This window comes from Thamnophis elegans, chromosome 1, assembly GCF_009769535.1.
Source record: "Thamnophis elegans isolate rThaEle1 chromosome 1, rThaEle1.pri, whole genome shotgun sequence".
NCBI lineage: Eukaryota > Metazoa > Chordata > Lepidosauria > Squamata > Colubridae > Thamnophis > Thamnophis elegans.
In genome coordinates, this window is record NC_045541.1 from 68,517,450 (window position 1) to 68,543,275 (window position 25,826).

The 25,826-nt window shown below is 39.5% G+C and overlaps 3 protein-coding genes across 5 annotated transcripts; 2 read left to right on the top strand and 1 right to left on the bottom strand.

Annotated features, from left to right (window-relative positions):
• Positions 1-306: 306 nt before the first annotated feature.
• Positions 307-5,967, bottom strand: MED19 (mediator complex subunit 19). 3 transcript variants are annotated; one of them, XM_032219185.1, is made up of 5 exons: positions 5,669-5,967; positions 3,673-3,929; positions 1,377-1,473; positions 992-1,086; positions 307-802 (listed from the first exon to the last, which is right to left on the bottom strand). In XM_032219185.1, exons 1-5 carry the CDS (start codon positions 5,871-5,873, stop codon positions 734-736), a joined length of 723 nt encoding a protein of 240 aa, XP_032075076.1. In that variant the 5' UTR covers positions 5,874-5,967; the 3' UTR covers positions 307-733. The 3 variants fall into 3 exon arrangements, with proteins under 3 accessions (XP_032075076.1, XP_032075091.1, XP_032075084.1); XM_032219200.1 differs by lacking the exon at positions 992-1,086; XM_032219193.1 differs by lacking the exon at positions 307-802 and having other exon boundaries at positions 1,002-1,267.
• Positions 5,968-6,192: 225 nt separating this feature from the next.
• Positions 6,193-15,261, top strand: TMX2 (thioredoxin related transmembrane protein 2). The gene is made up of 8 exons (XM_032219174.1): positions 6,193-6,472; positions 8,801-8,861; positions 9,753-9,866; positions 10,539-10,615; positions 10,759-10,865; positions 13,298-13,363; positions 13,735-13,864; positions 14,009-15,261. Exons 1-8 carry the CDS (start codon positions 6,284-6,286, stop codon positions 14,153-14,155), a joined length of 891 nt encoding a protein of 296 aa, XP_032075065.1. The 5' UTR covers positions 6,193-6,283; the 3' UTR covers positions 14,156-15,261.
• Positions 15,262-17,298: 2,037 nt separating this feature from the next.
• On the top strand, positions 17,299-24,749 carry SELENOH (selenoprotein H). Its single transcript, XM_032209164.1, has 5 exons — positions 17,299-17,780; positions 19,751-19,900; positions 22,726-22,871; positions 23,759-23,889; positions 24,428-24,749. Exons 2-4 carry the CDS (start codon positions 19,752-19,754, stop codon positions 23,857-23,859), a joined length of 396 nt encoding a protein of 131 aa, XP_032065055.1. The 5' UTR covers positions 17,299-17,780; position 19,751; the 3' UTR covers positions 23,860-23,889; positions 24,428-24,749.
• The last annotated feature ends 1,077 nt before the right edge of the window (positions 24,750-25,826 follow it).

Here is a 25,826-nt window from a genome sequence, read left to right on the forward strand (position 1 = left end):
AAAATCTCTACCTAGTAAGTGATTCTTGAAGAAAAGAGTTTTGCAACAATCTTGTCTTCTAATTCACAGATGATCATTTCCTATTGACATCTTTTACTGTATCATGTATTTTGGTCAATACTTTGTGTTACGTGCTCAGATCTACTCCTCACAAAACTAATAACATGAAAGTGAAATCCAACCTTATATTGTCTCTCCTGCCAATTTAAAATGTTGCCTTTTCGTCTAGCCAAAATAGCTTAAGTTACATAAGGTATTTTTTTATCAGACTATTTACCCATCCTACATCGCAAGAAAATTCTAGAATTTCTACCCCCAATTTATTAACTGCAAAATAATTCAGAACTGTTTGCAATACAACACAGGAAAAGTCCAGTAGTCAAGATTCCTTCAAATCATTAGCATCTCCTCCAACAGAGATTTAATTCAAATATGAGACAAACATATCCCAACTTAGTCAGGATCATATTTTTTTACAAAACACAAAACAATACACATAATTTCCATATAAAGGCATCAGCCTCCATGTCCCAAGCAAAGTCTGTGTTCTTTGTAGAGGAAGCTATGAAGTCCTGAAGCTCCATCCAATATAATCTTTTATATACTGCTCCAAAAGGTGAAAAGGAGGTATACAAGAAAGCTGTGGCTTTCCCATCCTTGTTCCTCCTCCTTTTCTCAACATGTCTGTAGCATTTCATGGAGAACTCTCTTTAATATAATCTTGGGTAGGATCCTACCGGAGGCTGCTACTGCTACTGGCTTGTGAGCTGCCCACACCTGGATGTTCAGGGCTATGGCGGTTCTATTAAAAAAAAACACCAAGACACAAATAAGAAATTCCAGAGGCAATAAAAATAGCCATGTAGATTTTCTTGGCCCAAAAAGCTATCTTAGATCTGACACCAAACTCTAAGCAAAGTACTTAAATTTGTTGTTTTACAATGAACTTATAAATATCAAGATCAACAGCTGAAAGCTGTTTCCCAATTACCTTCTTTTTCTTTTTCTCTTTTTTCTTTCTTTTCCGTTCAGGATCATCCTCTTTCTTTTTCTTCTTTTTCTTATGATCAGAATCTGAGGGTGTTTCTAGTAAAATAAGAGAGCAATTAAAAAAGATATTTGCTCTAGAACAGGGATTTCAAACTCCGGGCCCACAGGCTGGATGTGTCATGTGCTGGCCACGCACATGCCCAGTTTAGCAAAGACAGGAAATGTCCCAATACGTCATATGACACCGCCGTGACGCCGTGAGTTTGACACTCCTGCTCTAGAAGCAAGGAGTGACTTAATTTAGGCTATCAGACTGAAAAATTCTATATCGGCAAGATCTGTGTGGGGACATTATTATTATATGTCCTAAGAAATAGACTTCTCACCTGGAGGAACAGGGTCTTGGGTTCGGCTCTGCTTATGTTTATGCTTATTTTTTTTCTTAGGTGGCTGGATGTGCATTAAGCGACATTGTTCTGGCAACTGGTATAACAGAAACAGAAAGGCACGTCAATACATGAACTTATGAAGAAAACATATATAATAGACTTACAGGTGTATATTTTTTTGCAAGACAATCAAATAATATTCCCCATCAAAATTTCCATTAGAATAATTTCTACTACAGATAGTACACAACAGTCCTCCCTTCACAATGGTAATTGGGACCAGAATTTCCATTGCTAAGTGACGTGTTTGTAAAACATGACAGCAATTCTGGCACTTCTGATTGCTGTTATCACTGGGTCGCCATTTGCAACTTTCTGCCAGCTTCTCCATTGACTTTGCTTGTTAGAAGATGGCAGTGAAGATTGCAAATGGCAATCATGTACTGTGGGACATTCTGATGTCATAATTGTGAGCTGGGGGCCATGACGTGTCGGACACTATAAATATAAGTATGAGGACCAGTTGTAAGTAGCACTCATTCAGCATCATCATAAATTTGAACTGGTATTGAAGGAATGGTCATTAAGCAAGGACCACCTGGATGTTCACTTTGTTTAGTGTTTGTGTCTATTGCAAATTAAGGACTTCTGTGCTAAAGCAAAATTATCCCTAATCTAGATTTTTATTGCTTCCAAAAATACAAATGCAGCACTGCAAAGCCTTCTGGCTTCAAAATGAGAACCAGCACAGTATAGCAGTCCAATATTGAAATAGAGCGAGGAAGACTCTGCTGAGAACCTACCCCCTCAGCTAGATAAATTTACTTGGGTGACCTTAGACTAATCGCTTTTCCTCGACCCAAACTTTTCAGATTGTTCTGAAGATAGAGAAAATCAGGATATAAATCTAATGAATAAATACATGAAATGCAGACACGGGTCCTCTTATGATCAGATCTCTCATAAACTCGTAGGAATACTTACCACAGAGAATTACCATTTTTGACCAATCCAATTGCTATGACAAATATACCAACAAAGAAAGATTTGCTGGTTGTTTGAGATGACAATTTTAACAAGGATTTATCATTTTCTATTGCTTCTATTGTGAACCACAACTAGACATGTTGTGCTAATATAGCCACTGTGGTTACTGTTTCACTGTACTGTACAAACTTGATGGCTCAGTATATCATATGCTGAGACCCTCTTTGAGGGAAATAGGGTTTAGAAATAAGAAATATAAATATGTAGATTCTATACATATAAATTTACCCTGGAGTTTAGCTAGAAATTTTTACTTGATACCAACTTTGCAACAGGCGAAAGAAAGATTCAAGAATTCCTTTTTAAGGATAATCTGTTTTATCCTTTGCCTGAAACTTCTTCCTATCTCCAACCTTACTTAAAAGTCTATTCTGATAGAGAAGTTATAACCCGTTATTTTTTGGGAGGGTGGACAGTGGTTACCTTTAAGTCAGTCTTTATTCCTGGTAAATATATAGATATTCTATACATATTTTCTGGCAACATTTTCAGAAGTTGATTATTGTTGCCTTTTTCCTAGGATTGAGTGGTCCCAACTTGCTTCCACACCTAGGGTAGAAGGAGAACTCAGGCTTCCTCGTTCCTAGTCAGTACCATAATCAATAGTCACATGCTATAAGCCAGTGATGGGTAACCTTTTTGGCATCAAGTGCCAAAAGTGGAGTGCACATGCGTGCAGGAGTGCCGGTATCTGGAAAAGAGCAGCTGGCTAGTGCGCATGCACCCAATGGAACCCGGAAGACCAGCTGGTGACATCGTGTATGCCCACACAGAGAAGGCTGTGTGTGCCACCTCTGGCACGTGTGCCATAGGTTCACCATCACGGCTGTATGCCATATTCTAAAAGATTCCAGTTCACTTGTTTTTGGAGGCTGGCAACATGTCCATGCTGAATTCTTTTTAAAAAAATGTACAACATAGTCAATATCTCATAAAGTAGACAACATATTCAAGATTTCTGCACTGTAGTCTCTTTCTGTCATTTAAATTACTTATTTGCATCTAGGTTGTAATGTAATTCCACAAAGATGTCCACTACCATATGGTTGATAATCAATATGCTTGGTGAATTTATATTCAGGTTCTAAATTTGATAATTGTCAGACCTTAACCTATAAACCTGTAATATTCTTAGTTACTAGTTTGGCAAGTTTCTTTTTCATTCGAGGCATCACTGTGTGTTTTGTTTATAATAATTAAAAATCTTCTTTAGTACAACATGTCTTTCATCCAAAGCATAACTCACCGGGCCAGCATGGAGACGAAACCCTGTTAGCATGGTACCAGTGATGGGATTGAATGAGCTACCACAGATGGGAGGTTTTTCAATTAAAGAACGCAAACTGCTGTTATCATGTGAGCCTGGCAAATCAATCATTCCTGGCAGGTCAGGCAGAAAGTTGCTGAGTTTCTCTTTCACCTTTTTGCCACAGAATTTATTGTAGGCATGCTCTAAGTTGTAGTGGGTGATCAAATTTGTGCTTCCCGTTAGTTCTGTGGTACCTGGCAAGAAATGAACATTATAAAATAACAATGTTACTGATTATTTTGCTTAAATTAACAGCAGATTTTTTTTTTAAGAAACTCCTAAAGTTCGATAGAAGCTGGTTTTGAAACCAGGTCCTTTCTAACAATAACAATGATAATGATACAAATCATATTTTATATGACCTGAAATATTAGCAGTGAGAATGGAATTATTTAAAATATTTACAGTCTGGCCTTATCCATAAGATCGTTTGATGCATTATAATCAATAAAAATAAAACATTAAAGCTAAAAAAACACAAGTAAAACATACACCTCCTTCCTCATTTAGTGAGGCTAACCTGTTTCTCAAATTGGAAGCAAAATGCTTATTAAGTGAGTATGAGACTTAAAGAGAGATGCTGTGAAGATCTCCAGTAGCTACCATCTCGTTTAGATAAAGCTCTCCTGTGCAGCAATGCCAATGGTAATCTAACTCTGGAATGCATTGTTGTGAAGCACACAAAATTTGGTTGGATTTTTTTTTAATTGCCATCATATTTGCAAAAGGTCGCTGAGGTAGTCACTTAAATAAGTGGCTGCATAAAAAAGTGGCAATGACAGAAAAGCACTCTAGAAATAAATGGTCTAGTCCAGTTAGCAAGTACGACCCAAATCCTGGAGTTAAAAATGGGTGGATGATGTCCGGGGAACTTCTAAAGCCAAATCCATTATAACGAAGTCTCCCCCACAGCCCTGGGACAATGAACCTGCTTCCCACTGCACAACCTTTTGACTTACGACCATAATTGAGCTCAATATCTATGTTGCTGAGACATTTGTTAAGTGAATTTTACCCCATTTTACGACTTTTCTTGCCAGTTGTCAAGTAAATGACTGCAGTTGCTAAATTAGTCAGAGTTGTCAATCCAGCTTCCCCGTTGACTTTGCTTGTCAGAAAGGTTGCAAAAGGAGATCACAGGACCCCAAGACACTGCAACCGTGATAAATATGAGCCAGTGGCCAAGTCAAGTTTTGATTATGTCACCATGGGGATGCTGCAACGGTCCTAAGTGCGGAAAACAGTCCTAAGTCACTTTTTTCAATGCCGTTGTAACTTTATAACGGTCACTAAGTGAACTGTTGTAAGTTGAGGGCTACCTGTAGTCCTGCTTACATAAGTGGATGCATCCCGAGAAAATAACTAACTCGGCAACCCAATGCACATTTACTTTCAGTGCTAGAAAATTTCATGGTGTCACGCCTGCCTACGAGACACAGCACTTAAGGTGGACTGTACAACTTAGGAGGGCAGATTCTTGATGGGCCACGCAGTCTTGTAGCCTAATGAGTCACAAAGAAGCAACAGTTGTAGGAGGAACCAAACGGCCACACTCTGCTTTTACCCTCTCTCAAATGACACAAAACTCTCCCGCCACGGTTCCCACAAGAAACTTCGATGGCTTTTAACTCGAGGACGCCGAAGATATGCAAACGAGGCCATCCCGGCTCGTTCAGTGGCCCGAGCAACTGCCAGTCGCGCGAGTTACCACCCACTTGGCACTTCAGCCCAGCCGTCAAGCCTCTACAGCGGCTGGGCCCGAGTTCCCGCAAAGGCGGGGCAACTGCCCATCAGTCGCAGCGAGCCATTCCATTGGCACATTCCGTCGTGACGTTTAAAATCCGTCAAGCAGCACTGACCAAAAAAGTAATGCCCGCCTCTAGGCGGCGGTTGGTTACAGAGCTCCTGAAGCCCCGCCCCTACAAGCCACTACCTGGTAACTCGCGCATTAGGTAGAAAGGACCGCTGGCTGCCGCCGCTTTGCGTGCTGTCTCTTCTCCGACCGGAGTCACAGTTGGTACAGGAGGTTGTCCAGTACCGGGTCCTCCTGGTTTTCCAGGGCCAAAGCCTAGCGCGGCAGCTGTTGTAGACGGAGGAGGTTCTGTCCCTCCGAAGAGAGCAGAAAAATTCTCCATCATCCCGGCGTGCTTTGCGCAGTCTCCTCCTATTGGCTTCGCATCCGACGCTTTTCTACGTTTGCTCTGGCGTCATTGGAAGGCGGAGACCCATCCTCTGCGTAGGATTGGCTAACTTACCTGGAATTCGACTATATGATATGATAGGTTGCTTAGCAGAACGACACATTTTTAAATGGCGGAATTACGTCAATGCGTCACGTCAGAGAGCGAAAGCAGTCCCTTGGTTGCCATTCTGAAGAGTTTCAGTGCGATATTCTCCTAGCCAATAAGGACGCCGCGTTGTCCACGGGGCTCCGCCTTCCATTTGATTGACGTTGTCACCCACCGCTCAGTCAAAAGCAAAAGAAGGGGACTCGGTGGATGAGCGGGAGGCCGTCTTGCGACGGGATCTCGGTCGGCGTGAGGTGAAGATGGCGGTTTTGGCCCCTTTGTTAGCCCTGTTCTATTCGGTGCCCGGGCTCTGCCGCTGGCTGGCGCAGCCTTATTACCCTCTCTCCCTCCTCCTTTCGGCAGCCTTCTTGTTGGTGCGGAAGGTGCCGCCGCTATGCCACGGACTGCCTAGCCAGCGGGAGGACGGGAACTCCTGCGACTTCGACTGGGTAAGATCGGCCTGCGGAGACCCAAGGCTGTTCCTCCTTGTGGGTTCCATCGGTTCTTGGGCCCCTTCTTCGGCATGTGCCTCCTGCAGGCTTTTTCATGCTTCGGATTCCCGGGGCTCCCTCAATATTTCACCCAGGAGGGGTAAACGGGAGGGACTTCCCCAGTGGTGAAATTCAATTTTTTTTACTACCGGTTCTGTGGGCGTGGCTTGGTGGGAGTGGCAGGGGAAGGATATTGCAAAATCCCCATTCCCACCCCACTCCTTGGGCCAGCCAGAGGTGGTATTTGCCGGTTCTCCCAACTACTCAAAATTTTCGCTACTGATTCTCCAGAACCTGCTGAATTTCACCCCTGAACTTCACCCCCCCCCCCACCAACCTTCTTAGGGACACAAGCAGAATCCAAGCAGCTGGTGCTTTCTGTGTTGGCAATGTTTAATCAAAAGAGCCTATCGCCTTAAATTTATTTCTTATGAGAAGAATTTTCCAACATCTTTAAAGGTCATGCAGTCTTTAAGCATGAGTGCAGAAATAATGCTCTGCCTCTGAGAAGTTCCTCTGTAAAATCGGACAGTTTTCGCTTCTCACCTCCAGAGATGTGATCCTTAAAAAGCTAATGTAGTGGTGGAGATTTTCACCTGTTTTAAATTTTTAGTACTGTGTTTAGATTTTGGGATGTGAGTGTGGTCTTCCCTCTTTGTACACCACAGTAAACGGAGACCTATTGTGCAATTCATTCAAATTGGCTTTCTTCAAGTGGACTTTGTCTAAATGTGCAGAAAAAATAAGTTTCCATCATCCCTGGTGAGATTGCAGATATTTGGTTGAGGAGGCTTATCGCTGCAGGTCTACAAAAGTTTTAAAAAATGTCTTTGGGAGTGCTTTAAAAGGTTTGTTTAATCTCAGGTTTGGAGTAGACAGATCATCTCTATAATTCTGTATATACATGTCCATGTGAAGAGCCATACATGAGTTACTTTGACACATAAATCAATGTGATCAATATATTGTGAAGAAGCTCTGACTTGTACAGGAACCAGCTAATGGTTTCTGTTTGTAAAAGCAAAACCATATCTTTTCAGTATCTTCAAAAATTAATTGAAGTCTAACCTTTGTCATGTTAACATTTTGAAAGTTCATAGTGAAAGGTTCGATATACACAAGGCATGCATCTGCTAAAAAAATCAGCCTATTATGAACAATAAAGTCTTGAAAACAATACCAATATCATAATACCCTTATATAGATTAATGATAAGGCCACATCTGGAATAATGGAGGTGGAGAAGGTACAGAGGACTTTTATTTGTTAAATTTTTATGCCACCCATCTCCCTATAAGGTCACTGGGTCACTTATCAAGGGACTATCTATTAAAGAGCGGGAGCATCTCTATGAGGAAAAGTTGCAACATATGGGACTTTTTGGTTTAGTCAACATATTTAAAACATTAAAACATTTAGGGATAAAGTGGAGGACAAGCTACTTCCTCTCTCAAAATACTAGAACTAGCAGTCACCCAATGAAATAATCTTGGAAGAATCGGGACCAACAATATTTTGTTTATTCAATGGGCAATTAAACTTTGGATTTCATTGTCATCAAAAGTGGCTGCTACTATTAGCTTGGCTGATTTCAAAAAAAGTGTTTGTTCAATTTATGGATGTCATGGGGATCAATGATTTAACTTTGATAGTAGTGTGAGTGTCTCTGAAGACCATCTGCTGAGAGAGTAATAGACTTGTTTGTGCAGATAGTTGGCAACTGTGAGATCGGATTGCTGAATTAGTTGGAACAGAAGTCTAATCCAACAGTTTATATTCTAAAATTCATATCATGCTTAAGAGGCTGCAGAAGTAAGCTAACATGATTTCTCATGAAACATTTTATGATCTGGATGTTTCTGTAAACATAATATTTTACTCTGCAATTGATGAATAAGTGGTGTAATGTGTAGGAACATCATTGGGATAAATTGTATGATTTAATAAACCTTGTAGTTACTGTAAAAACAGAAATGTCTCAAAATTGCATCCAGATTATGTAAACAATTTAATAAATACCCCAAATATATTTAGATTCCAATATATGATATTGCAGCTATATTCACACACTGAAAGATTTACACATCCATCTGCTTGCTTTGTGGCCTTTCCCCCCGCAAATGGACAACTGTGTAATGATACCAGAGATCAATTTGCAGTTGCTATACTATGATGTTGAAAAAAGGTTTGCATTTAATTCTGTTTTTGTGTCTAGGTAGGGTTTTTTTTAACTCTTCCCTTTACTCCTATTTATTCCCTGAGTACCCAGTTTTGCTTTCTTTTTAGCGGGAAGTGGAGATCTTGATGTTTCTGAGTGCCATTGTGATGATGAAGAATCGCCGATCCAGTAAGTAATGCTATTCGTGGATAGGGAGAATATCTACCATTCACCTGTATCTCAGATTCTTGGTCTTTCTATCTCCACAGAAAGCAAGGATTTTAGATCTAGAATTTTAAGAATTATTCAAAGACAATAAGTTGATGTTATAGAAATCTTAGCTGGATTGTTTTCTTCCTTTCAAATGAATTTAATCTCCCAGGTTATTAGATGAAGACTTTTTCAGTCGCCTTACTCATGACTCTTCTATGAACTAGGGAGGAATGTACAACTGGTTAGAATGGGGGGGGGGATGTGCACTTAGAATATGAATCTGCAATTCTAAACATATTTTTATTACACAGCAGATGAATTTTAAATTGACATTTTTGAAATATTTAGAAAAAACTTCAAAAGTAGGTTTATTTGTATTAGAAGTTGTTCTAATGGATAATCAGACTGCTGAGTAAACAGCTGTTGCAGAATGGAATGCATGTGGGAACTTTATGACATGGTCTTATCTTTGTACAGTAAATAAGACAAAAAGCTGCAAGGCACCTGCTCTCAGAACACAGTGCCTTAATTTTCTCGGTGCATTCCTATTAGAGGAAGGGCTTTAAAAGGAATTTGCTTCATGTATAGGTAGGAACAATATAAAGACATGTGCTAAATTTTTACTTAGTCCACCGCCCAGCGAAGTCCTTAATTTTTTTCTTGGCAGTGGAGGTTGTACAAATTAATTTATCATTATTGTGAGTTATAGCAGTGCAAAATTTGAGGATTCCAATTGTCAAAAATTATAAAAATATGATGTGATAAATTGACTTCCAAGTTGTCCCAGCTTACCATAGGTCATTACTTGACCCAGGAGTGTTTTATAATATCCTGCTAATCATCTGTTTTTTATCTCTGTTTCACAAGTCACTGTGGACCAGCACGTGGGGAACATCTTTATGTTCAGCAAAGTAGCCAATGTCATCCTTTTCTTTCGTCTTGATATCCGGATGGGGCTACTGTATCTCACACTCTGCTTAGGTGAGGTCTCTGGGATGAGGCTTTACTTACATTCTTTGTGTAGGGATTGATCCCAGAAATAACTGGGCTTGAGCTTAAAAAAATGTTCTTAGCACCCTGATCTAATGCATGGGATTTTGATTGTAAAACATTATTCTGGTTTTTCACTTTGTTTCTCTCTCTGAGTTTCTATTATGATTCCTGGTGACAATAGGATAAACTTTCCCTGATTACTCTGTCTAAAATATCCAGATATTGTCAACCTATATTATATAAAAAGAAACACAACCTTTGTTTCACCAACCCTCCCTTTCTATTGCTTCCCTGTTGATTCCACATGCTTTGCTTTTTTTGTTCCCTAACTGCCTTCCTGCCCATTCACTTTCAGCCTTTTTAATATTTCTTTTCCAATTTCACTCATTTACCTCTAGCATCTTCTATTGCTTCCAACCCACCCTCCCAGCAAATGCAAGACTTTTATTAATAAAAGATATTATAAGTTTGAAAAAATACCACTCTTTAATGCAGCAAAAACCTTGCATGCAGATACAGTGTGCAAAATTTAAAAAATGAAAATGTTTTTAAAAATTAAATAAAATGACCGTGTCCACTTGTGGAGCATGGCTATCAAGATGTGTGATTTCCTCATCTCATCCTAGCTAGTGCTCAGATCTGCTTCTTGTGCATTTTCAGTGTTCCTGATGACTTGCAAGCCCCCTTTGTACTTGGGTCCAGAACACATCAAATATTTCAGCGATAAAACCATAGATGTGAGTATTTTGGTTTTTGGAAGACCACTTGTTTTGGGAAGAGTTGGGTAAATTTCTGACTTCTTTCAGCTATCAGAATGTATCATGTGGAGTGTTCATTTCTGCGTGATGAGCAGGCTATCAGCAAGATCCCTCTTTTACAGGAGGAACTAGCCCGGGACAAGCGAGTGACCTGGATTGTGGAATTCTTTGCTAACTGGTCGAATGAATGTCAGTCATTTGCTCCTATCTATGCTGATTTGTCTCTCAAGTGAGTGATTTGCATTTGATTAAATATTCTGAGAAAGGGAGATTTTGGAGATGAAGCTGAGATTCATGTACTTCAGTCAGTCATAAATAAAGCACTGCCTGTGGAACTCTATAAGTTATACTTGTTTGCTTCATACTGCAAAATATATAGAGGTTATCTTCTGAAAATAATAATTTAAGGTCTGTGTCTGTCCTAAAGCATTGTTTAAGGTACACCCATTCCCCTTCTTCCAGCACTCTTATTTTTAATGTGTCTTGCAACATCTAGTTTTACTTGATTAATGCACTGATGTTGGATTTAAGACTTTTTCCTTTGCTACAGTAATCACAAAACAGCATCTTTTTCAGTAGTTATAACTACATTTGAAAAGTTTGAAAGATCCACAATAGCTATGACTTACAGTAATAATAGTAATGAGATGTACTTGGTGTGCCTGGGCTACAGCTAGGTAGAATCGGAGCAAAATATATATTGGTAGGTGAGAAGAAACACATTTTTAGGGGCAGGCTTCTTTTCTCTACTCCACATAATCTCATTCTAAGTAATTTTAGGGAAACCATATTGTGCAAAGAAGAAAGGAAGACCACTCAGAACCAGCAGGCTATCAGTTATCCTCAAATTAGGTAGCTATTACAGGTAATAGTAATAGTTACAAATTAGTAATAGTTACAAATTAGGTAACTGTCAACTTGCAACAGTTCGTTTAGTGACTGTTGAAAGTTACAGTGGCACGGAAAAATGTTACTTATGATCATTTTTCATAGTTGCAACCTTTTGCAGAATCCTCATGATCATGTGATCAAAATTCAGATGCTTGGCAACTGGTTGATATTTATGACAGTTGCAGTGTCTTGGGGTCATGTGATCACCTTTTGTGACCTTCTGACAAGCAAAGTCAATGGGGAAGCCACAGTCACTTAACCCTGGTAGTAACTTATCAACTACAGCAATTCACTTAACAACTGTGGCAAGAAAAGTCATAAAATGGGGCAAAACTCACTTAACAAATGTCTCACTTAAGAACATAAATTTTGAGCTCAATTGTCGTACGTTGAGGACTGCCTGTACTTATCTGGCCTCACCATTTTAGCCCACTGTATCTAGATAGGACAAGTGGGACTTGAAACAAGTATTAGTTTTTAATACTTCATTCCAACCTCCCCATTCCCAGTCATGTCTCTTTTGTTAATCATTATTCCATATCCCCAAAACATGCTAAAGGAATCCCTGAGAATTCACCATGGCATCACTGGCCTTGAATCTGCCTGGATGCCCTCCAAATGTCTCCAGCAAGCATGGCCATACCTGAGCATTCTGAGAATTGAAACCACCATACCCGGCAGGCGTCCTGGTTAAGAAAGACTGCTTCAAGTAGTCTGCACTCCTGTGCACCATTTCAAAGACAAAATACTATATTGTTTTGGTGAATGAAGATAAAGCCACTGGGTTACTGGGACAGTAACACAGATACATTGGTCTTTTTTAGAATTGAGGTTACTATACTGAAATACTGAAACAAATTATTAAAAAGGACTCATAGACTAGGCTTTGTAGTTGAATAAAAGCAGTATTGTTCTTGAGAAAAGTAAATGGAAATGAAAAATACTTTTCCTTGTGGAGATTTTATTGTGATGTGGGGGAAAGGAGCAGAGGTTTAGAAGGAGAACTGATAAAAATGACAATAATTAATCTATTATCTGTTTTGGATTAAAATTCTGGATCAACCTGGATGTAAGCCTTCCTATTCAGCATGTTATTTACTTTTATGCTCTGGTTCTCTTTTGATAGCTTTTGGCTAAGTGAGGGGTCAGCAACCCGTGGCTCTGGAACTGCATGTGCCTCTTTCATCCCTCTGCTACAGCTCCCTGTCGCCAGTCAGCTCCACAATTGATAGGATTTTCAGTTAGGGCAGGATGCCACACTAGGAGGAGACTCTATGGTGGGGGAACCGGATTTCTGGTCTGCTCCAGAATTGAACAGGGGAATTCCGATTGGGACCTTTGTGATTCTTTGAGTGTTTAAGGTTGCTGACCCCTGGGCTAAGTGTTGTAGTGCATGTTGCTTCCAGCAATAACCAGCAGATGGCCACAGTGTAGTTTTTTTTTTTCAGTCAGAAAAAAAATATCTTTGCTTTCCTGGTAATAGTGACTGTAGCTTAAAGAAAAAGAGTAATTCAGTTCTTTAATGTACACTTCCAGTTAGACTGGGAAAACTCTTGTCTAGCTTAGGTCAAATTTATATTTGTTCATAAATCTTACTGTGTGACTTAATGAAAATAATTTGGCTTAATCTGGATAAGACCTCAGGGAAAATTGCCTATCAGTTGCATATCAATGAAGAAAAAGGGAAGAGGAGGATAATTGTTGTTATTACCAAATATTTTACTTGCTGGCATTTCCATGTATATGGTAATCACTGTTATATTTTACCAGATATAATTGCACTGGATTGAACTTTGGAAAGGTTGATGTGGGTCGCTACCCTGACGTCAGCACCAAGTAAGCCTTCAGTCTCTATACGTATCTAGATGCTTAGACAGAATGCCAGATTTGTAAGAAAGAACATTGGGAAGATTTACTTTTTAATAGCTGGGCACTGCAGAAAAGGGTGGACATTGGTTGGTAATTCATAGTGTAATTGGTTAGATTTGGAACTGCAATAGAGATAGCAGGCTGTACATAGTAAAACATACATTTCCAATTAACACATAATTATGGATACTATAATACCTGCAAATATCAAGATTTTGGTGGGTCCAAAGACATGTTCCTGGCCTGCCTATTTGTTTATGAGGCCAGAAAAGATTATTAACTTGAATAGACACTACTTTTCAGAAATTATTTTTGAATTTTCATTCATCTCTTCATAGGTACAAAATCAGTACTTCTCCTCTCACTAAGCAGCTGCCTACACTGATCCTTTTCCAGGGTGGTAAAGAGGTGATGCGCCGGCCACAGATTGATAAGAAGGGACGAGCAGTTTCTTGGAACTTTTCTGAGGTATTCCCTTTAGCCATAGTTGATAGTAAGCAAAAATCTGTAGTAAAATATCTGATAAATTACTAAATTATTGAAGCTGAGTTGTTGTCACATTAGGAACTAGAGGTTGGCACGAAGCAACAGTCATATATCTTTCTTTTACAGGAGAATGTGATCCGGGAATTCAACTTGAATGAGCTATACCAGAAAGCCAAGAAAATATCCAAGAATGCAGATGAGAACTTTGAGGAAATTTCAGAACAATCTGCTATCACAGAGCATCCTAATGGGGAAAGCAAGAAAGACAAATAGTGCCTGTAAGACTGGACCATAATGCTCTTACTGTTAAGCTCTCCATTTCTGTTTCCATCCTGACATTTCTCCCAGGATGTCATCCGAAGACTGCTTCCACCCGACAGTGACGGTGCTGGGAGATGTGTGTAATCACTAAGATATTTATCATTCTGGGCTCTGCTGTTGGCTATGGAACTCTACATTTTCTTTTGTATTTTTGTTCCAAATTTTCTTTCCAGGAGTCACTACTGATATTTAAATGATAGAACCAGCCAGAGAAAATCTTGGTGACCTCCTCAAGGAGAGTATCACTGTGGAATGCAGGTTGCTTCTCTGGGAATTAGTAGGAGCTGCTAAGGAAAACACTGTAATAGGAGGGTAAATCTATTTCTTGTTTTAATCGATATGATTTCAATGGTAAAATTGGAAAAACCCACATCTCACATGAAATCAACTCCATTTACTCCAGAAGGCTTGCTCTGAGAAGATATTGGCATTTCTGACCAGTGTTTTGCTACCGCTACCCATTGCCCTATTATTATTGTGGTCATTGTTATTGTTATTAAGAAAGGTCTTGTGGTATCTTGTGGTCTTTTCTCTTTAGAAGCTAATGGGCAATAGTGGAATATTTGCTGAACTTAAAGTTGTGCCAGAAAACCAGTGGCTAATGTACAGCTTTAAAAGATCTCCTGTCTTTTATAGTAACAGCTGGTAGCTTAGTGTAGCTGTTTGACTTGAAAGAGCTGCTGTTTCTATCGTCCATCTAATACTGCACTAAACAGGGTTTAACTAATATGGCAGATGTTCTGGGACTACATTGGCAGACGTTCCTAGCCAGTGTGGCTATCTGGGTAGAGCAAGGGTTCGGCAAGTCTGTCCTAGCGTTTTTAGTTGCTGCACTCCGAAGATGGAGGGCTTGCCTGTAGATGAAAACACTGCAAATCAACACGGTTCATCCATGTTCATGCTTCCGTTAATGGTCTTGTACAGGTGCCTTTAATAAATCTGGGAGTGTTGTATTCCTGTGACCTTTTATTGATTCATTAGATTGTTGGTAGAGTTCCTGCCTTCATGGTTTGACTTTGGCTTATTAAAAAAATACAGACTTCTAATGTTTAAATCAATTTGTTCAAGGCTCAGCTCATTCTTTATCCAGCAGCATTTTTAGGCTTTCATTTTTTCTGTTAGGGTACATTTATAGAAGATATGCAGAAAGCAAATGAGATTCACATTGGATGGGTTCACACCAGCGGTGGAATTCAAATTTTTTTACTACCAGTTATGTGGGCGTGGCATGGCTTGGTGGGCTTGGCTTGGTCGGCGTGGCAGGGGAAGGATACTGTAAAATCTTCATTCCCACCCCATTCCAGGGATACTGCAAAATCCCCATTTCTCACGATGTACTGGGATTCGGGAGGCAGAGAATAGATGGAGGTAGGGCCAATCACAGGTAGTATTTACTGGTTCTCCAAACTACTCAAAGTTTCCGCTACCATAGAATATTAACTCCTTAGCATCGACGCATGTTAATATGATACTGGATAAGGAATACTGAGTCATTTTGAAAAATCCTTTCTTAGCGAGCACCTAGAAGCCAAGAAGAACATACGTGACGAATTTCAAGTTTGTAGGCTTTACAGTTCTGGAGATTTCGTGATGAGCGAGTGGTATTTGGCTTTTATATATATATAGATTTCACAATATTTGTAGCCCACCTCATTCCTAGATTACCAGGTTTTGCATTAAAAGGATTAACTAAATCCTGGTTCTAATCCTCCATCTATTTAAATAAGAATTCCTGTTCTTAGTAGTATGGATTCTGCTGATTTAGACAGATGGAAAGACATGCTTCTTTCAGAAGTGCTAATGCCCTTCTTGTTCTCAGAATATATAACAGTACAAAAACAAAACTGTTCAGTGGCAAATGAAAGAGATGTGTTATCTGGGATCTGATGTTATTTTAACAGAGGCAAGGAGCAAGTCTTCTTCAACCACCCATCTCTTTTCTGGAGGAGACAAACAGGATGTTCTTTTTGGCCCCAGAGATAGGACTAGAATCAACTGATGGAAATAGCAGAGTAACAGATTTCAGCTCAATGTTAGGAGAAAGTTTCCACAACACAATGACCCATAAACAATACTCCACGGAACAACATTCCTCTGAATTCTGTATTGTCTCATTCCTATTAGAATTTCAAAGTATCTCGGGCATCTGGCTTTTTCCACAGGGCAGCTTCTAGCCCTGCTTACTGATTTATATGTTTTTCCAATATGAGCAATCTTATTAACTTGATTTTAATTAATTATTTATTTATATCTCACCTTTACCATTTTGTAAAAAAAATAACTCAAGGCAGTGAAGATATCCACCACCTCTTATTTTCCCCGCAACTACAATCCTATGGGGTGAATTGAGAGAATGACTGGCTCAAGGTCACCCAGCTGGCTTTCATGGTTAAGGCCTGACTTGAACTCAGTTTTATGCTCTAACCATTAAACCAAACTGGCTGTTTGTCTTGTCTGTTATTTAAACTTTCTAATAATTTATATGGACATAAGCTAACTATAGTTGCAGTTGTAATTGAGCCTTATAAGTCAATTGCTGATTTTGTACATCAATTCTCATTAGTTTGGTTAGTTATTAAATTTATTGTATGAACTCAGCCAATAAGTGGGGTCTGACAGAAGGAGATTTTCTCAGAAGGCAAATTATGTAGTCTCCTTTTGTTAGACTGCTAGGCAGCATATCCTACAGGTAGTTCTCGACTTACAACCACAATTGAGCTCAAAAATTATTTTGTTAAGTGAGCATTTGTTAAATGAACGTTGCCCCATTTTATTACCTTTCTTGCTAGTTGCTAAGTGAATTACTGCAGTTGATAAGTTAGCAACCCGGCTGTTAAGTGAATCTGGCTTCCCCATTGACTTTGCTTGTCAGAAGGTCTCAAAAGGACCGTGGAACCCAGCAACAGTTATAAGTATGAACCAGTTACCAAGCATCTGAAATTAGATCACTCGATCATGGGGATGATGCAAAGGTCGGTCACAAGTCACTTTTTTTTCATTGCTGTTGTAATTTTGAACCGTCACTAAATGAACTGTTGTAACTCGAGAACGACTTATACTGCAAGATTCTCCACGGGGCTGCAAGTTGGATTCAGTTATTGTCTCTTGCGAAGCTGAGGGCAACCCCGAAGAGCAGAAAAGATACCTCCGTGAATGGAGCGGAATAACTACCGCACAAACGAAAGATGCTCAAAGAGCAGCGGAATGCAGGATGGTACCTTCTCCGGAAGCGCCAGTCCAACCCGCAGTGCAGCCCCTTTAAGTGACAGGCGCCGCTACCTGCCCCGCCCACCAGGTTAGACCGGCCGGGATTCTGACTTCTGTCTACCCACCCATAGAAGAGTCGCCGCCTTTGCTAACCCCCACTCCCCTCCACGTGCAATAGAACACGCGCCCAGCTAAGACAGCAGCCCTGCGAAAGCCAGTCGTGATTGGTTGTTACGGAACGTCACTCAAAACGTCCCGTCTGGCGGGCGGGCGGGTAGCGGCCATCTTACGAAAGGGTTTGGCGCGCGGGTCAGTCGGGAGGCGCGAGATTGTGGTGGCTTCGTCGCCGCCGCCGCCGCCGCTTTGGAAGGTGAGGCAGGAAGGCTCTTCCTTATATATGCCCGGGGAGGGGTGTGTGTGCTCTTTTTCCTTTTGCGGGTTTTTCGTTAATGCACCTCATTCCCTTCCAGTCCAGCGCTAATGGTTGAAACTGCGGGAGATTTCCTTTCTTGAGCATAATAAGCTGCCCGCCGTACGGGTTGCAATAAAAAAGCAAGCAACGTAGCTTCGCTTTTAGAAAACCTGGAGGTTGCTCTCTTATTAGTCGTATTCTTTGGCTTCTCAGTTTAATTATCCCTCTAAATCTGAGAGCAGGATGGATCTCTTCCCCGCAATTCCAGAGCCGCGATGTTTTTTAAATGCTTTTAAAAATGGTTTTCTTTTCAAATTTATCTTCGGTTCGTTTTTCTGTCTTCTCCAACGAGGACCGATTCTGTTCTGCTTTTATTTAATGGACATTGCCATTTCTCTTTATCGTTATCAAAGATGATGCTGTTGTTTCTGTCCTTCTCCGTTGCATTTGTATCCATTCATCCTTTTTCTCCCAGCGCTCAAGCATCTCATCCAGTGAGCCCCGTATGAATGAATGGGAATTTGAACCCTGGTCTGCCTAGCAAATCCCAACATTATCAAACTAGGGGTCTCCTTTGCTTATAAATTGGTTAAACAAACCATGATCATTTATAATCTTTTTTTGCCTTGCTTTCTCTTTTGATGAAAAGATTGTGGGTAACAACACACACAAACCCAATACGCTGTCTGCTAAAAATTGAGTGATGTTTTTAATACAGGTGGTCCTCTACTTATGACCACAATTGAGCCCAAAATGTTTATTGTTAAGTGAAACATCTGTTAAGTGAATTTTGCCCCATTTTACTACCTTTTATGCCACAGTTGTTAAGTGAATCACTGCAGTTGATAAGTTAATAATATGGTTGTTAAGTGAATCTGGGTTCCTCCTTTACTTGTAAGATCACAAAAGTGATCACATGACCCCAGGACACTGCAGCTGTCATATATATGAGTCAGGTGCCAAGCATTCAAATTTTGATCATGTGATTATGAGGATAGTGCAACAGTTTTAAGTGTGAAAAATGGTCCTAAGTCACTTTTTTTCAACATCATTGTAACTTTGAACAATCACTAAGTGAACTGTTGTAAGTTGAAGATTACCTGTACAATACTGGGTTTCAAAGACTTTTTAGTCATCCTGTAATGGCATCAGGGTGTGCTATTTGTAGCTAATTCATATTTTGCTGTTAAGAGAAAAGTCATTGGTATAGCTCACTAGCAAAAGGGTGTGTTTTGCATGGAGAAAAATTGAATTTCATTGCCTACAATCAAAGTACACTTTGATAGGACTATTGAAAATTCTGGACCATTGCAGCCAGTAGTTTGGAGATCCCTAATTCCCCCATTTTTTCTCAATGTGAAACTACAATCTCATAATTTTCAGCTAGCCTAGAAAGTTACATTTCAAAATATCTAGATGGTTTTGGTTGGGAATTGGGGTTGACAACATGAACTAAATAAGGAGTCATATTCCTTAATTGAAGAGCATCACCAGGCTTCCCATGGCATGAAAGGGTCTGGAGATTTAAAGGCCTCTAAGCATATATTAATTCCTATCAAGTGCTACTAAATAAAATACTTGAGAGGAGGACAAAAGAAATGCTGATGAACTTTGGCAACACGTTTTGCATTTCTGAACTCAATAAATCAAGGCTCTTTGGCTTTTTTTTTCTGGATAGTTCCAGGCAGAGCATATGCAATTTTTCTATCTACTCTTTTCACTTTCCTGTGAAAAGACAAAAGGCAGAAGATACAGTAATGGATTTCAAATGAGAGTTATCATCAGTAAATCAGACTGATTGCATAATAGATAAACATTCTCTAAGCATTCTTTCTTTGATGTGTTCTTCCCAGAAAAATCTACATATACTGAAATCTGTAATCCAAAAATACAAATGTAATATTCTTTCTTCTTGCCTTCACTTGCAGAATGCCTCCAAAAGGGCGGAAAAGGAAGGCAAAGATCCCTCAAGCAGAAGCCTCAGTATCCAATGGAGCGGAAGCCAGTGATGTGAAAAAGTTGCCCAAGATCCAAAAGATTGAAGGATCGGGAGACCTTCATGTGACTATTGAACACTGGTAAGAGATCTGTGACACATTGCCTACATATTGAGATAAGGGATCAGTCATATATCTTGTTTTAGAATAACCTTTTTCCCCATTCTGAAAATAATTATTGGACATGGGACAGGTTTTCAGTAAATAATAATAATAATACTATGGAATGGTTAATATCAAGCGAGGAATTTTCCAGGGTGATTCACTTTCACCTCTTCTCTTCATCATCGCCATGATCCCACTATCAGTAATCTTAAAAAAAAAATGAAATTAGGCTACCAAACAGCCAAAGAAGCTGAAAAAAATTCGCATTTATTATATATGGATGATTTGAAACTATGGAAAGTCAGAAATAGAAATCCAATCACTGACAAACACAGTCCGAGTATTCAGCACCGATATTTCAATGCAGTTTGGCATGGAAAAATGCGCCACTGTATCCATAAAAAGGGGCAAAATCACTACATGTGAGGGAATTGAAATGCCCAATGGCCAACTAATTAAATGCAGCGGAAATGAAGCCTACAAATACTTAGGCATTCTGCAGTTGAATAACATCAAGCATGGAGAAATAAAAACTATTGTCAGGGGAGTGTACACCAACAGAGTTAGGAAAATTTTGAAATCTAAATTGAATGGTGGAAATACAATCAAGGCCATAAATATCTGGGCAATACCAGTTATAAGATACACAGCTGGTATAGTTAACTGGACACAAGCTGATTTGGACATTTTGGACCGAAAAATCAGGAAACTAATGACAGTGCACTACAGTTTACATCCACGTGGTGATACTGATAGACTATACCTGCCCCGAAAATCAGGTGGCAGAGGATTATTACAAGTGAAGCAAACAGTTGAAGAAGAAAAACATGCACTGGCTGATTATTTAAAAGAAAGTCAAGAACATCTATTAATCGAAGTAAAGAACAAAAATCTACTGAAGGCCCAACAGACGAAACAAGAATACAGAAAAGATGTGATAAAATCAAGAATGGAGAGTTGGCAGAACAAAGCACTGCATGGCCAATTTCTGGAAAAAATATAAGATAAAGTGGACAGTGAACAAACTTGGTTATGGTTAACAATAGGTACATTAAAGAAAGAAACAGAGTCACTAATCCTGGCTGCGCAAGAACAAGCTATCCGCACAAATGCCATTAAGGCCAAAATTGAAAAATCCTCTGATGATGTCAAATGCAGACTTTGCAAAGAAGCTGATGAAACTGTTGATCACATACTCAGCTGCTGTAAAAAAAAATCGTGCAGACTGATTATAAATTGCGGCACAATTCAGTAGCACAAATGATCCATTGGAATTTGTGCAAAAATTATAATATTAAAACAGCAACAAACTGGTGGGAACATCAGCCTGAAAAAGTCACCGAAAATCAGATGGTCAAGATCTTTTGGGATTTCCGTATACAAACAGACAAAATACTGGCACATAATGCACCAGACATCACACTGGTTGAGAAAAATAAGGTCACAATCATAGACATTGCAATACAGGTGATAGCAGGGTCGCCGAGAAGGAACGTGAAAAAATCGCAAAATACCAGGACTTAAAAATCGAAATTCAACGACTATGGCACAAACCAGCAGTGGTAATTCCAGTGGTAATCGGCACACTGGGTGCTATTCCAAAAGCACTGGAATTACATTTAAAACAGTTAAAAATTGACAAAATCACCATCAGTCAAATGCAAAAAGGCGCACTGCTTGGATCTGCACGCATATTACAAAAATACATTACGACATCCTAGGCCCCTGGTTGGGACCCAACTAGTAACCAATGCCAAATCCGGCAAAACAACTGGCCGCTGTGATACAATTGTATAATAATAATAATATGAATTTAACTGATTGTATTTGTTGTTGTATTTGTTGAGGAAAAACAAGTTTTGTGGAGATGGATAGATTTTTAAAAAAACTGATGCATGAATGTTGGTAACAGTTGCTTAGAGCTGCGTTCTCTTAGGTGTTCCAGGAATTCTAGAAATTGGAGCCTCAGTAGATCTGGCAATTCCTAGCTGGGGACATTTTAAATACATGTCCCCCAAATAAGAAAGAATGCCGTCTGACCCTATAAGTACAATAAATGTATTAAAACAGATTTAAAAATAAATTCTGCTGACCACGCAATAGAAATACATTTTTAGTTCAGAAATTTTCTAAAGTTTTGAGGTTACTGAACCTGTTAATTTTTTTAAAAAAAGAATCCTAATCAAGAGGCAAAACTCTAAAATCAGGAAATTATTTGGGTTTGAGGGTGCTAATAGCTTTTTACTATTAGTTTTTCACAGAACCCCATCAATTTCTCATGGAACTTTAGAGTTCTACAAAATAGTTTTTTTTAAAAAACAACCACCACTATGCATTAATTGATTAAACCCTGTAGCCTGCATGGAATCTGTTTTGAATCAAATATTTCATTGTAACAGTGGGCCTCAGTGCACTGAACTTTGCATGCAGTGAACCAAATTGCTGCAGCTAATTATGTCTTCTGCACATTGATGTTAATGATACAAACTCTGTCATTTAGGAGTTATATGGGCACAAATGTATTCCAGAATGTCTTTTATGTAATGACATAATGCAAATGTCAGTTTGGGCAACATATCGCCTGTGCCATATTTTTGAGTTTAATGGACATGTGTAAAATAATAGACAACTACCCCCCCCCCCCACCTCCAAATAAAATGTTGAAGTAAAGTCTTTGTTACGATGAGATGTATTTTTAAATACGGTGGTTCTCTTTAAAGTTCCAGGGGCTTTTAAATAATAGTTCACACTCATTCTGTAGTATTAAGATGTTTTTCCTTGCTTTTCTTCAATACTGACAGTAAAAGCTGACGAGTCTTTGGATGCAGAGCTGAGGCTGTCAGCCAAGAGCTGAGCCTGGCCTTTCCTGATATCCTTGTGGAGGTCAACCTTGAAAAACCCCGGAGAAATAGCTTTGAAGTGGTTCTCTTGAAAAAGGATGGCACCAGTGAGTTATTGTGTGGCTTATGGGAATGGGACGGATGAGATTGTGTTGGACTTGCAATCTCAATGCTAATCATTGCTTAGCTAGGACTGTCAAATATACCAGTTGGTTTATTAAATTAACCCAATTTCCTAGATGATAAAAGCCATGCCATTTAGGGTTGTTGGCCCTGGGTCATTCCATGTCAAGTAGTCTGATTTCAGAAAAATGCCCTGCTCGACCATTATGGATTTTGATGAAATTTTATGTGAACATGCACACACGTCCCCAATGAACATTGGTAAAGTGTTGGTTTGCTAATGCAATACTTGCGGAGATACAGTCATTTGTTTGACCCCATACCGCAGCCTTCTACAGTATGACTCTGAGGTTTCGGCAATTTTGAGACATAATATCTCCAGCAATATTTTGTTGAGAGAAAATAAACCTGGCCATCTTGTACACCTTTTTGTGCTCTATTAAACAAAAATCAAATTTTTTAAGAGATGAACAGTGTCTGGCTGTAAGTGGCCACATTTCCTTGAAAGGTAATTAGTTTAGCAATAGCAATAGCAATAGACTTATATACCGCTTCATAGGCCTTTCAGGCCTCTCTAAGCGGTTTACAGAGAGTCAGCATATTGCCCCCAACAATCTGGGTCCTCATTTTACCTACCTCGGAAGGATGGAAGGCTGAGTCAACCCTGAGCCGGTGAGATTTGAACCGCTGACCTGCTGATCTAGCAGTAGCCTGCAGTGCTGCATTTAACCACTGCGCCACCTTGGCTCACTGATCAGTGAAATCAGTTGTTTACAAACCATGTGACTGACCTCTTAGCAGTATGTTTGGGATGTATTCACATTGTATAATCCAAGTACTGTTGGTGATTGCTTGTGTTAATTATTTTTAGAGATAGAGCTATGGAGTGGTCTTAAAAAAGGGCCACCCCGCAAATTGAAGTTCCCAGAACCCAGCAACATCGTTGAAATGGTGAGGTGCAACTTAAACTAAAGTCAACAATGATGAAGGAGGAGCAAAGTGGTAAGTTCACATCCAGAATGGCTGTGCATGTGCGTGTGTGTTGAAGTTCCCTGTGGTTGAAAGGGCAGGCAAGGCTGCAAACACCCTTATTTTGATCAACCGTAACTTCAGGCACCAGTCATAATTGACTTTGTTTAGTGCCACCGTAACTTTGAATGGTTGATGAATGGTCATTAAATTGGCGATTGCCTGTAATCTGTCCAAATAAAATGATGTCTTGAACCCTATCCCAACCAACTGGTTCCTATACAATATTTGAAGAAATGTACTTGGGAATGGGGTCTGGATATGTAGTATCCAGTACCCATCATTCATCATAATACCTAAAATGAGTCATAGTTTACACTTCTGGAACCTTAAGTTCTGTATTCTTATACTGTGGGAAGCTCTCTTAGGTTGTATTATGGATAGCCATGTGCATCTGTACTGCGTGGTTTAGAAATAGAAACAAAACCATTGTACTCCTGGAAGTTGTAAATAATGATATTGAACTGGGGAGTAGGATCTGTGGCTAACAGGATTTTTTTGTTTTCTGCAGCCTCTCTGACTGTCTGTTTGTCCTGTGAGCTGGAGCATTTATGATGAGATATGATGAAGTGGGGTAAAGAAACTCTGGTTGTATCTCTGAAACTGCTGCCCCTCCTTTACAAGGAAAAATGGACCATTTCCTGCCCCATCATCCTTTCAAATTTTGTTACTTCTTGAAACATTTGGGGGAAGAACTTTATTTCCAGTAAAGCTTAATTGCCTCCCCTATCTCTTGTTTAATTCTGTCCTGTGAAATAAAGGTATCATGAGATTGTCTGTCATGGGAGTTTAGTGTTGTCTACTGTTTTGCGAATTAAAGTTGCACATCTATATTCACATGTCCTGTTTCATCTGCTGAAATGTTAAACTTGCACATAAAACTCCCCAGCATACACATGACTTCTGAAAACTTTTTTTTTTTTACCATTGCACTTTCATCCCTCCCATGGCTTCAGATTACAATGCTAATATTTTGTCCTGTACTTTTTTCCCAATAAAACCTAAATGTGTGCTTGTTTGCTAGTGGCATTTTAGAAGTTATAAGTAAAATCTCTACAGTATTTGGTTCCTTGCTCTCCAGAATTGAATACCTGCTCAAGATAGTTAACTTTACTGTTAACTTCTAGTTTACTATGCTGACTTTATCAATCTTCCCTGTGCTTGCCCAACAATTTGTATTATTTGTGTGTCTTGCATTGTTTTATTTCCTTTAGCTATAGTTAACACCACAAAATTGGGGGGCTGCAGTGTAAATATGATGCAAAGTACCAAGAAAACTTAATAATTTTTATTTGAACAAGTTACAACTCAATATTTATTCCAGTCTTTGTGCCATCTACTCTTCAGAATGTTCTGCATACATGAAGAGCTTTGGGTTGTGAGAGAAGGAAGTATTTGGCACAGCTTGGTGGAGGTATAGGTCATTGCACTTGAATACAGTTCTCTGTGAAGAAGCTGCAAACACAAGGGAGACGGTTTCAATGAAAAACAAGCAACTTGGCAATTATTCTCAAGCCTCTAGGGAGCCTTCTCTTATTTAAAATACAGAAAGTCAGCAAGGCACTTAGTTCCCTGTATCTAAATTCCCTATGTTTAAATACTGCAGGCCACTTATCAGGAGAAAAGTCAGTTCAATTCAAGTGGGCTATCCAGCCAAAAGTAGCAGGAGAAATGGGTGCTGCTTCCAGCAACATTGGTTTAAGGAGAAAGAATTAACATTTACAGCAAAGCATCTACTGCTGTAAGTGGTGTTGAGTTGGTACTATGTGATCTCCAGTAACTGGGAAATAAAGCAGTGAGATCAGTAGATCCTCTGCTGGTCTTCCTAGTTCCAATCTGACCTTTAAACAAAGGGGGGGGGGGGAGAGGAATTGAAGCATTCAACTGAAAGAGCCAGTACAAAGAGGGCA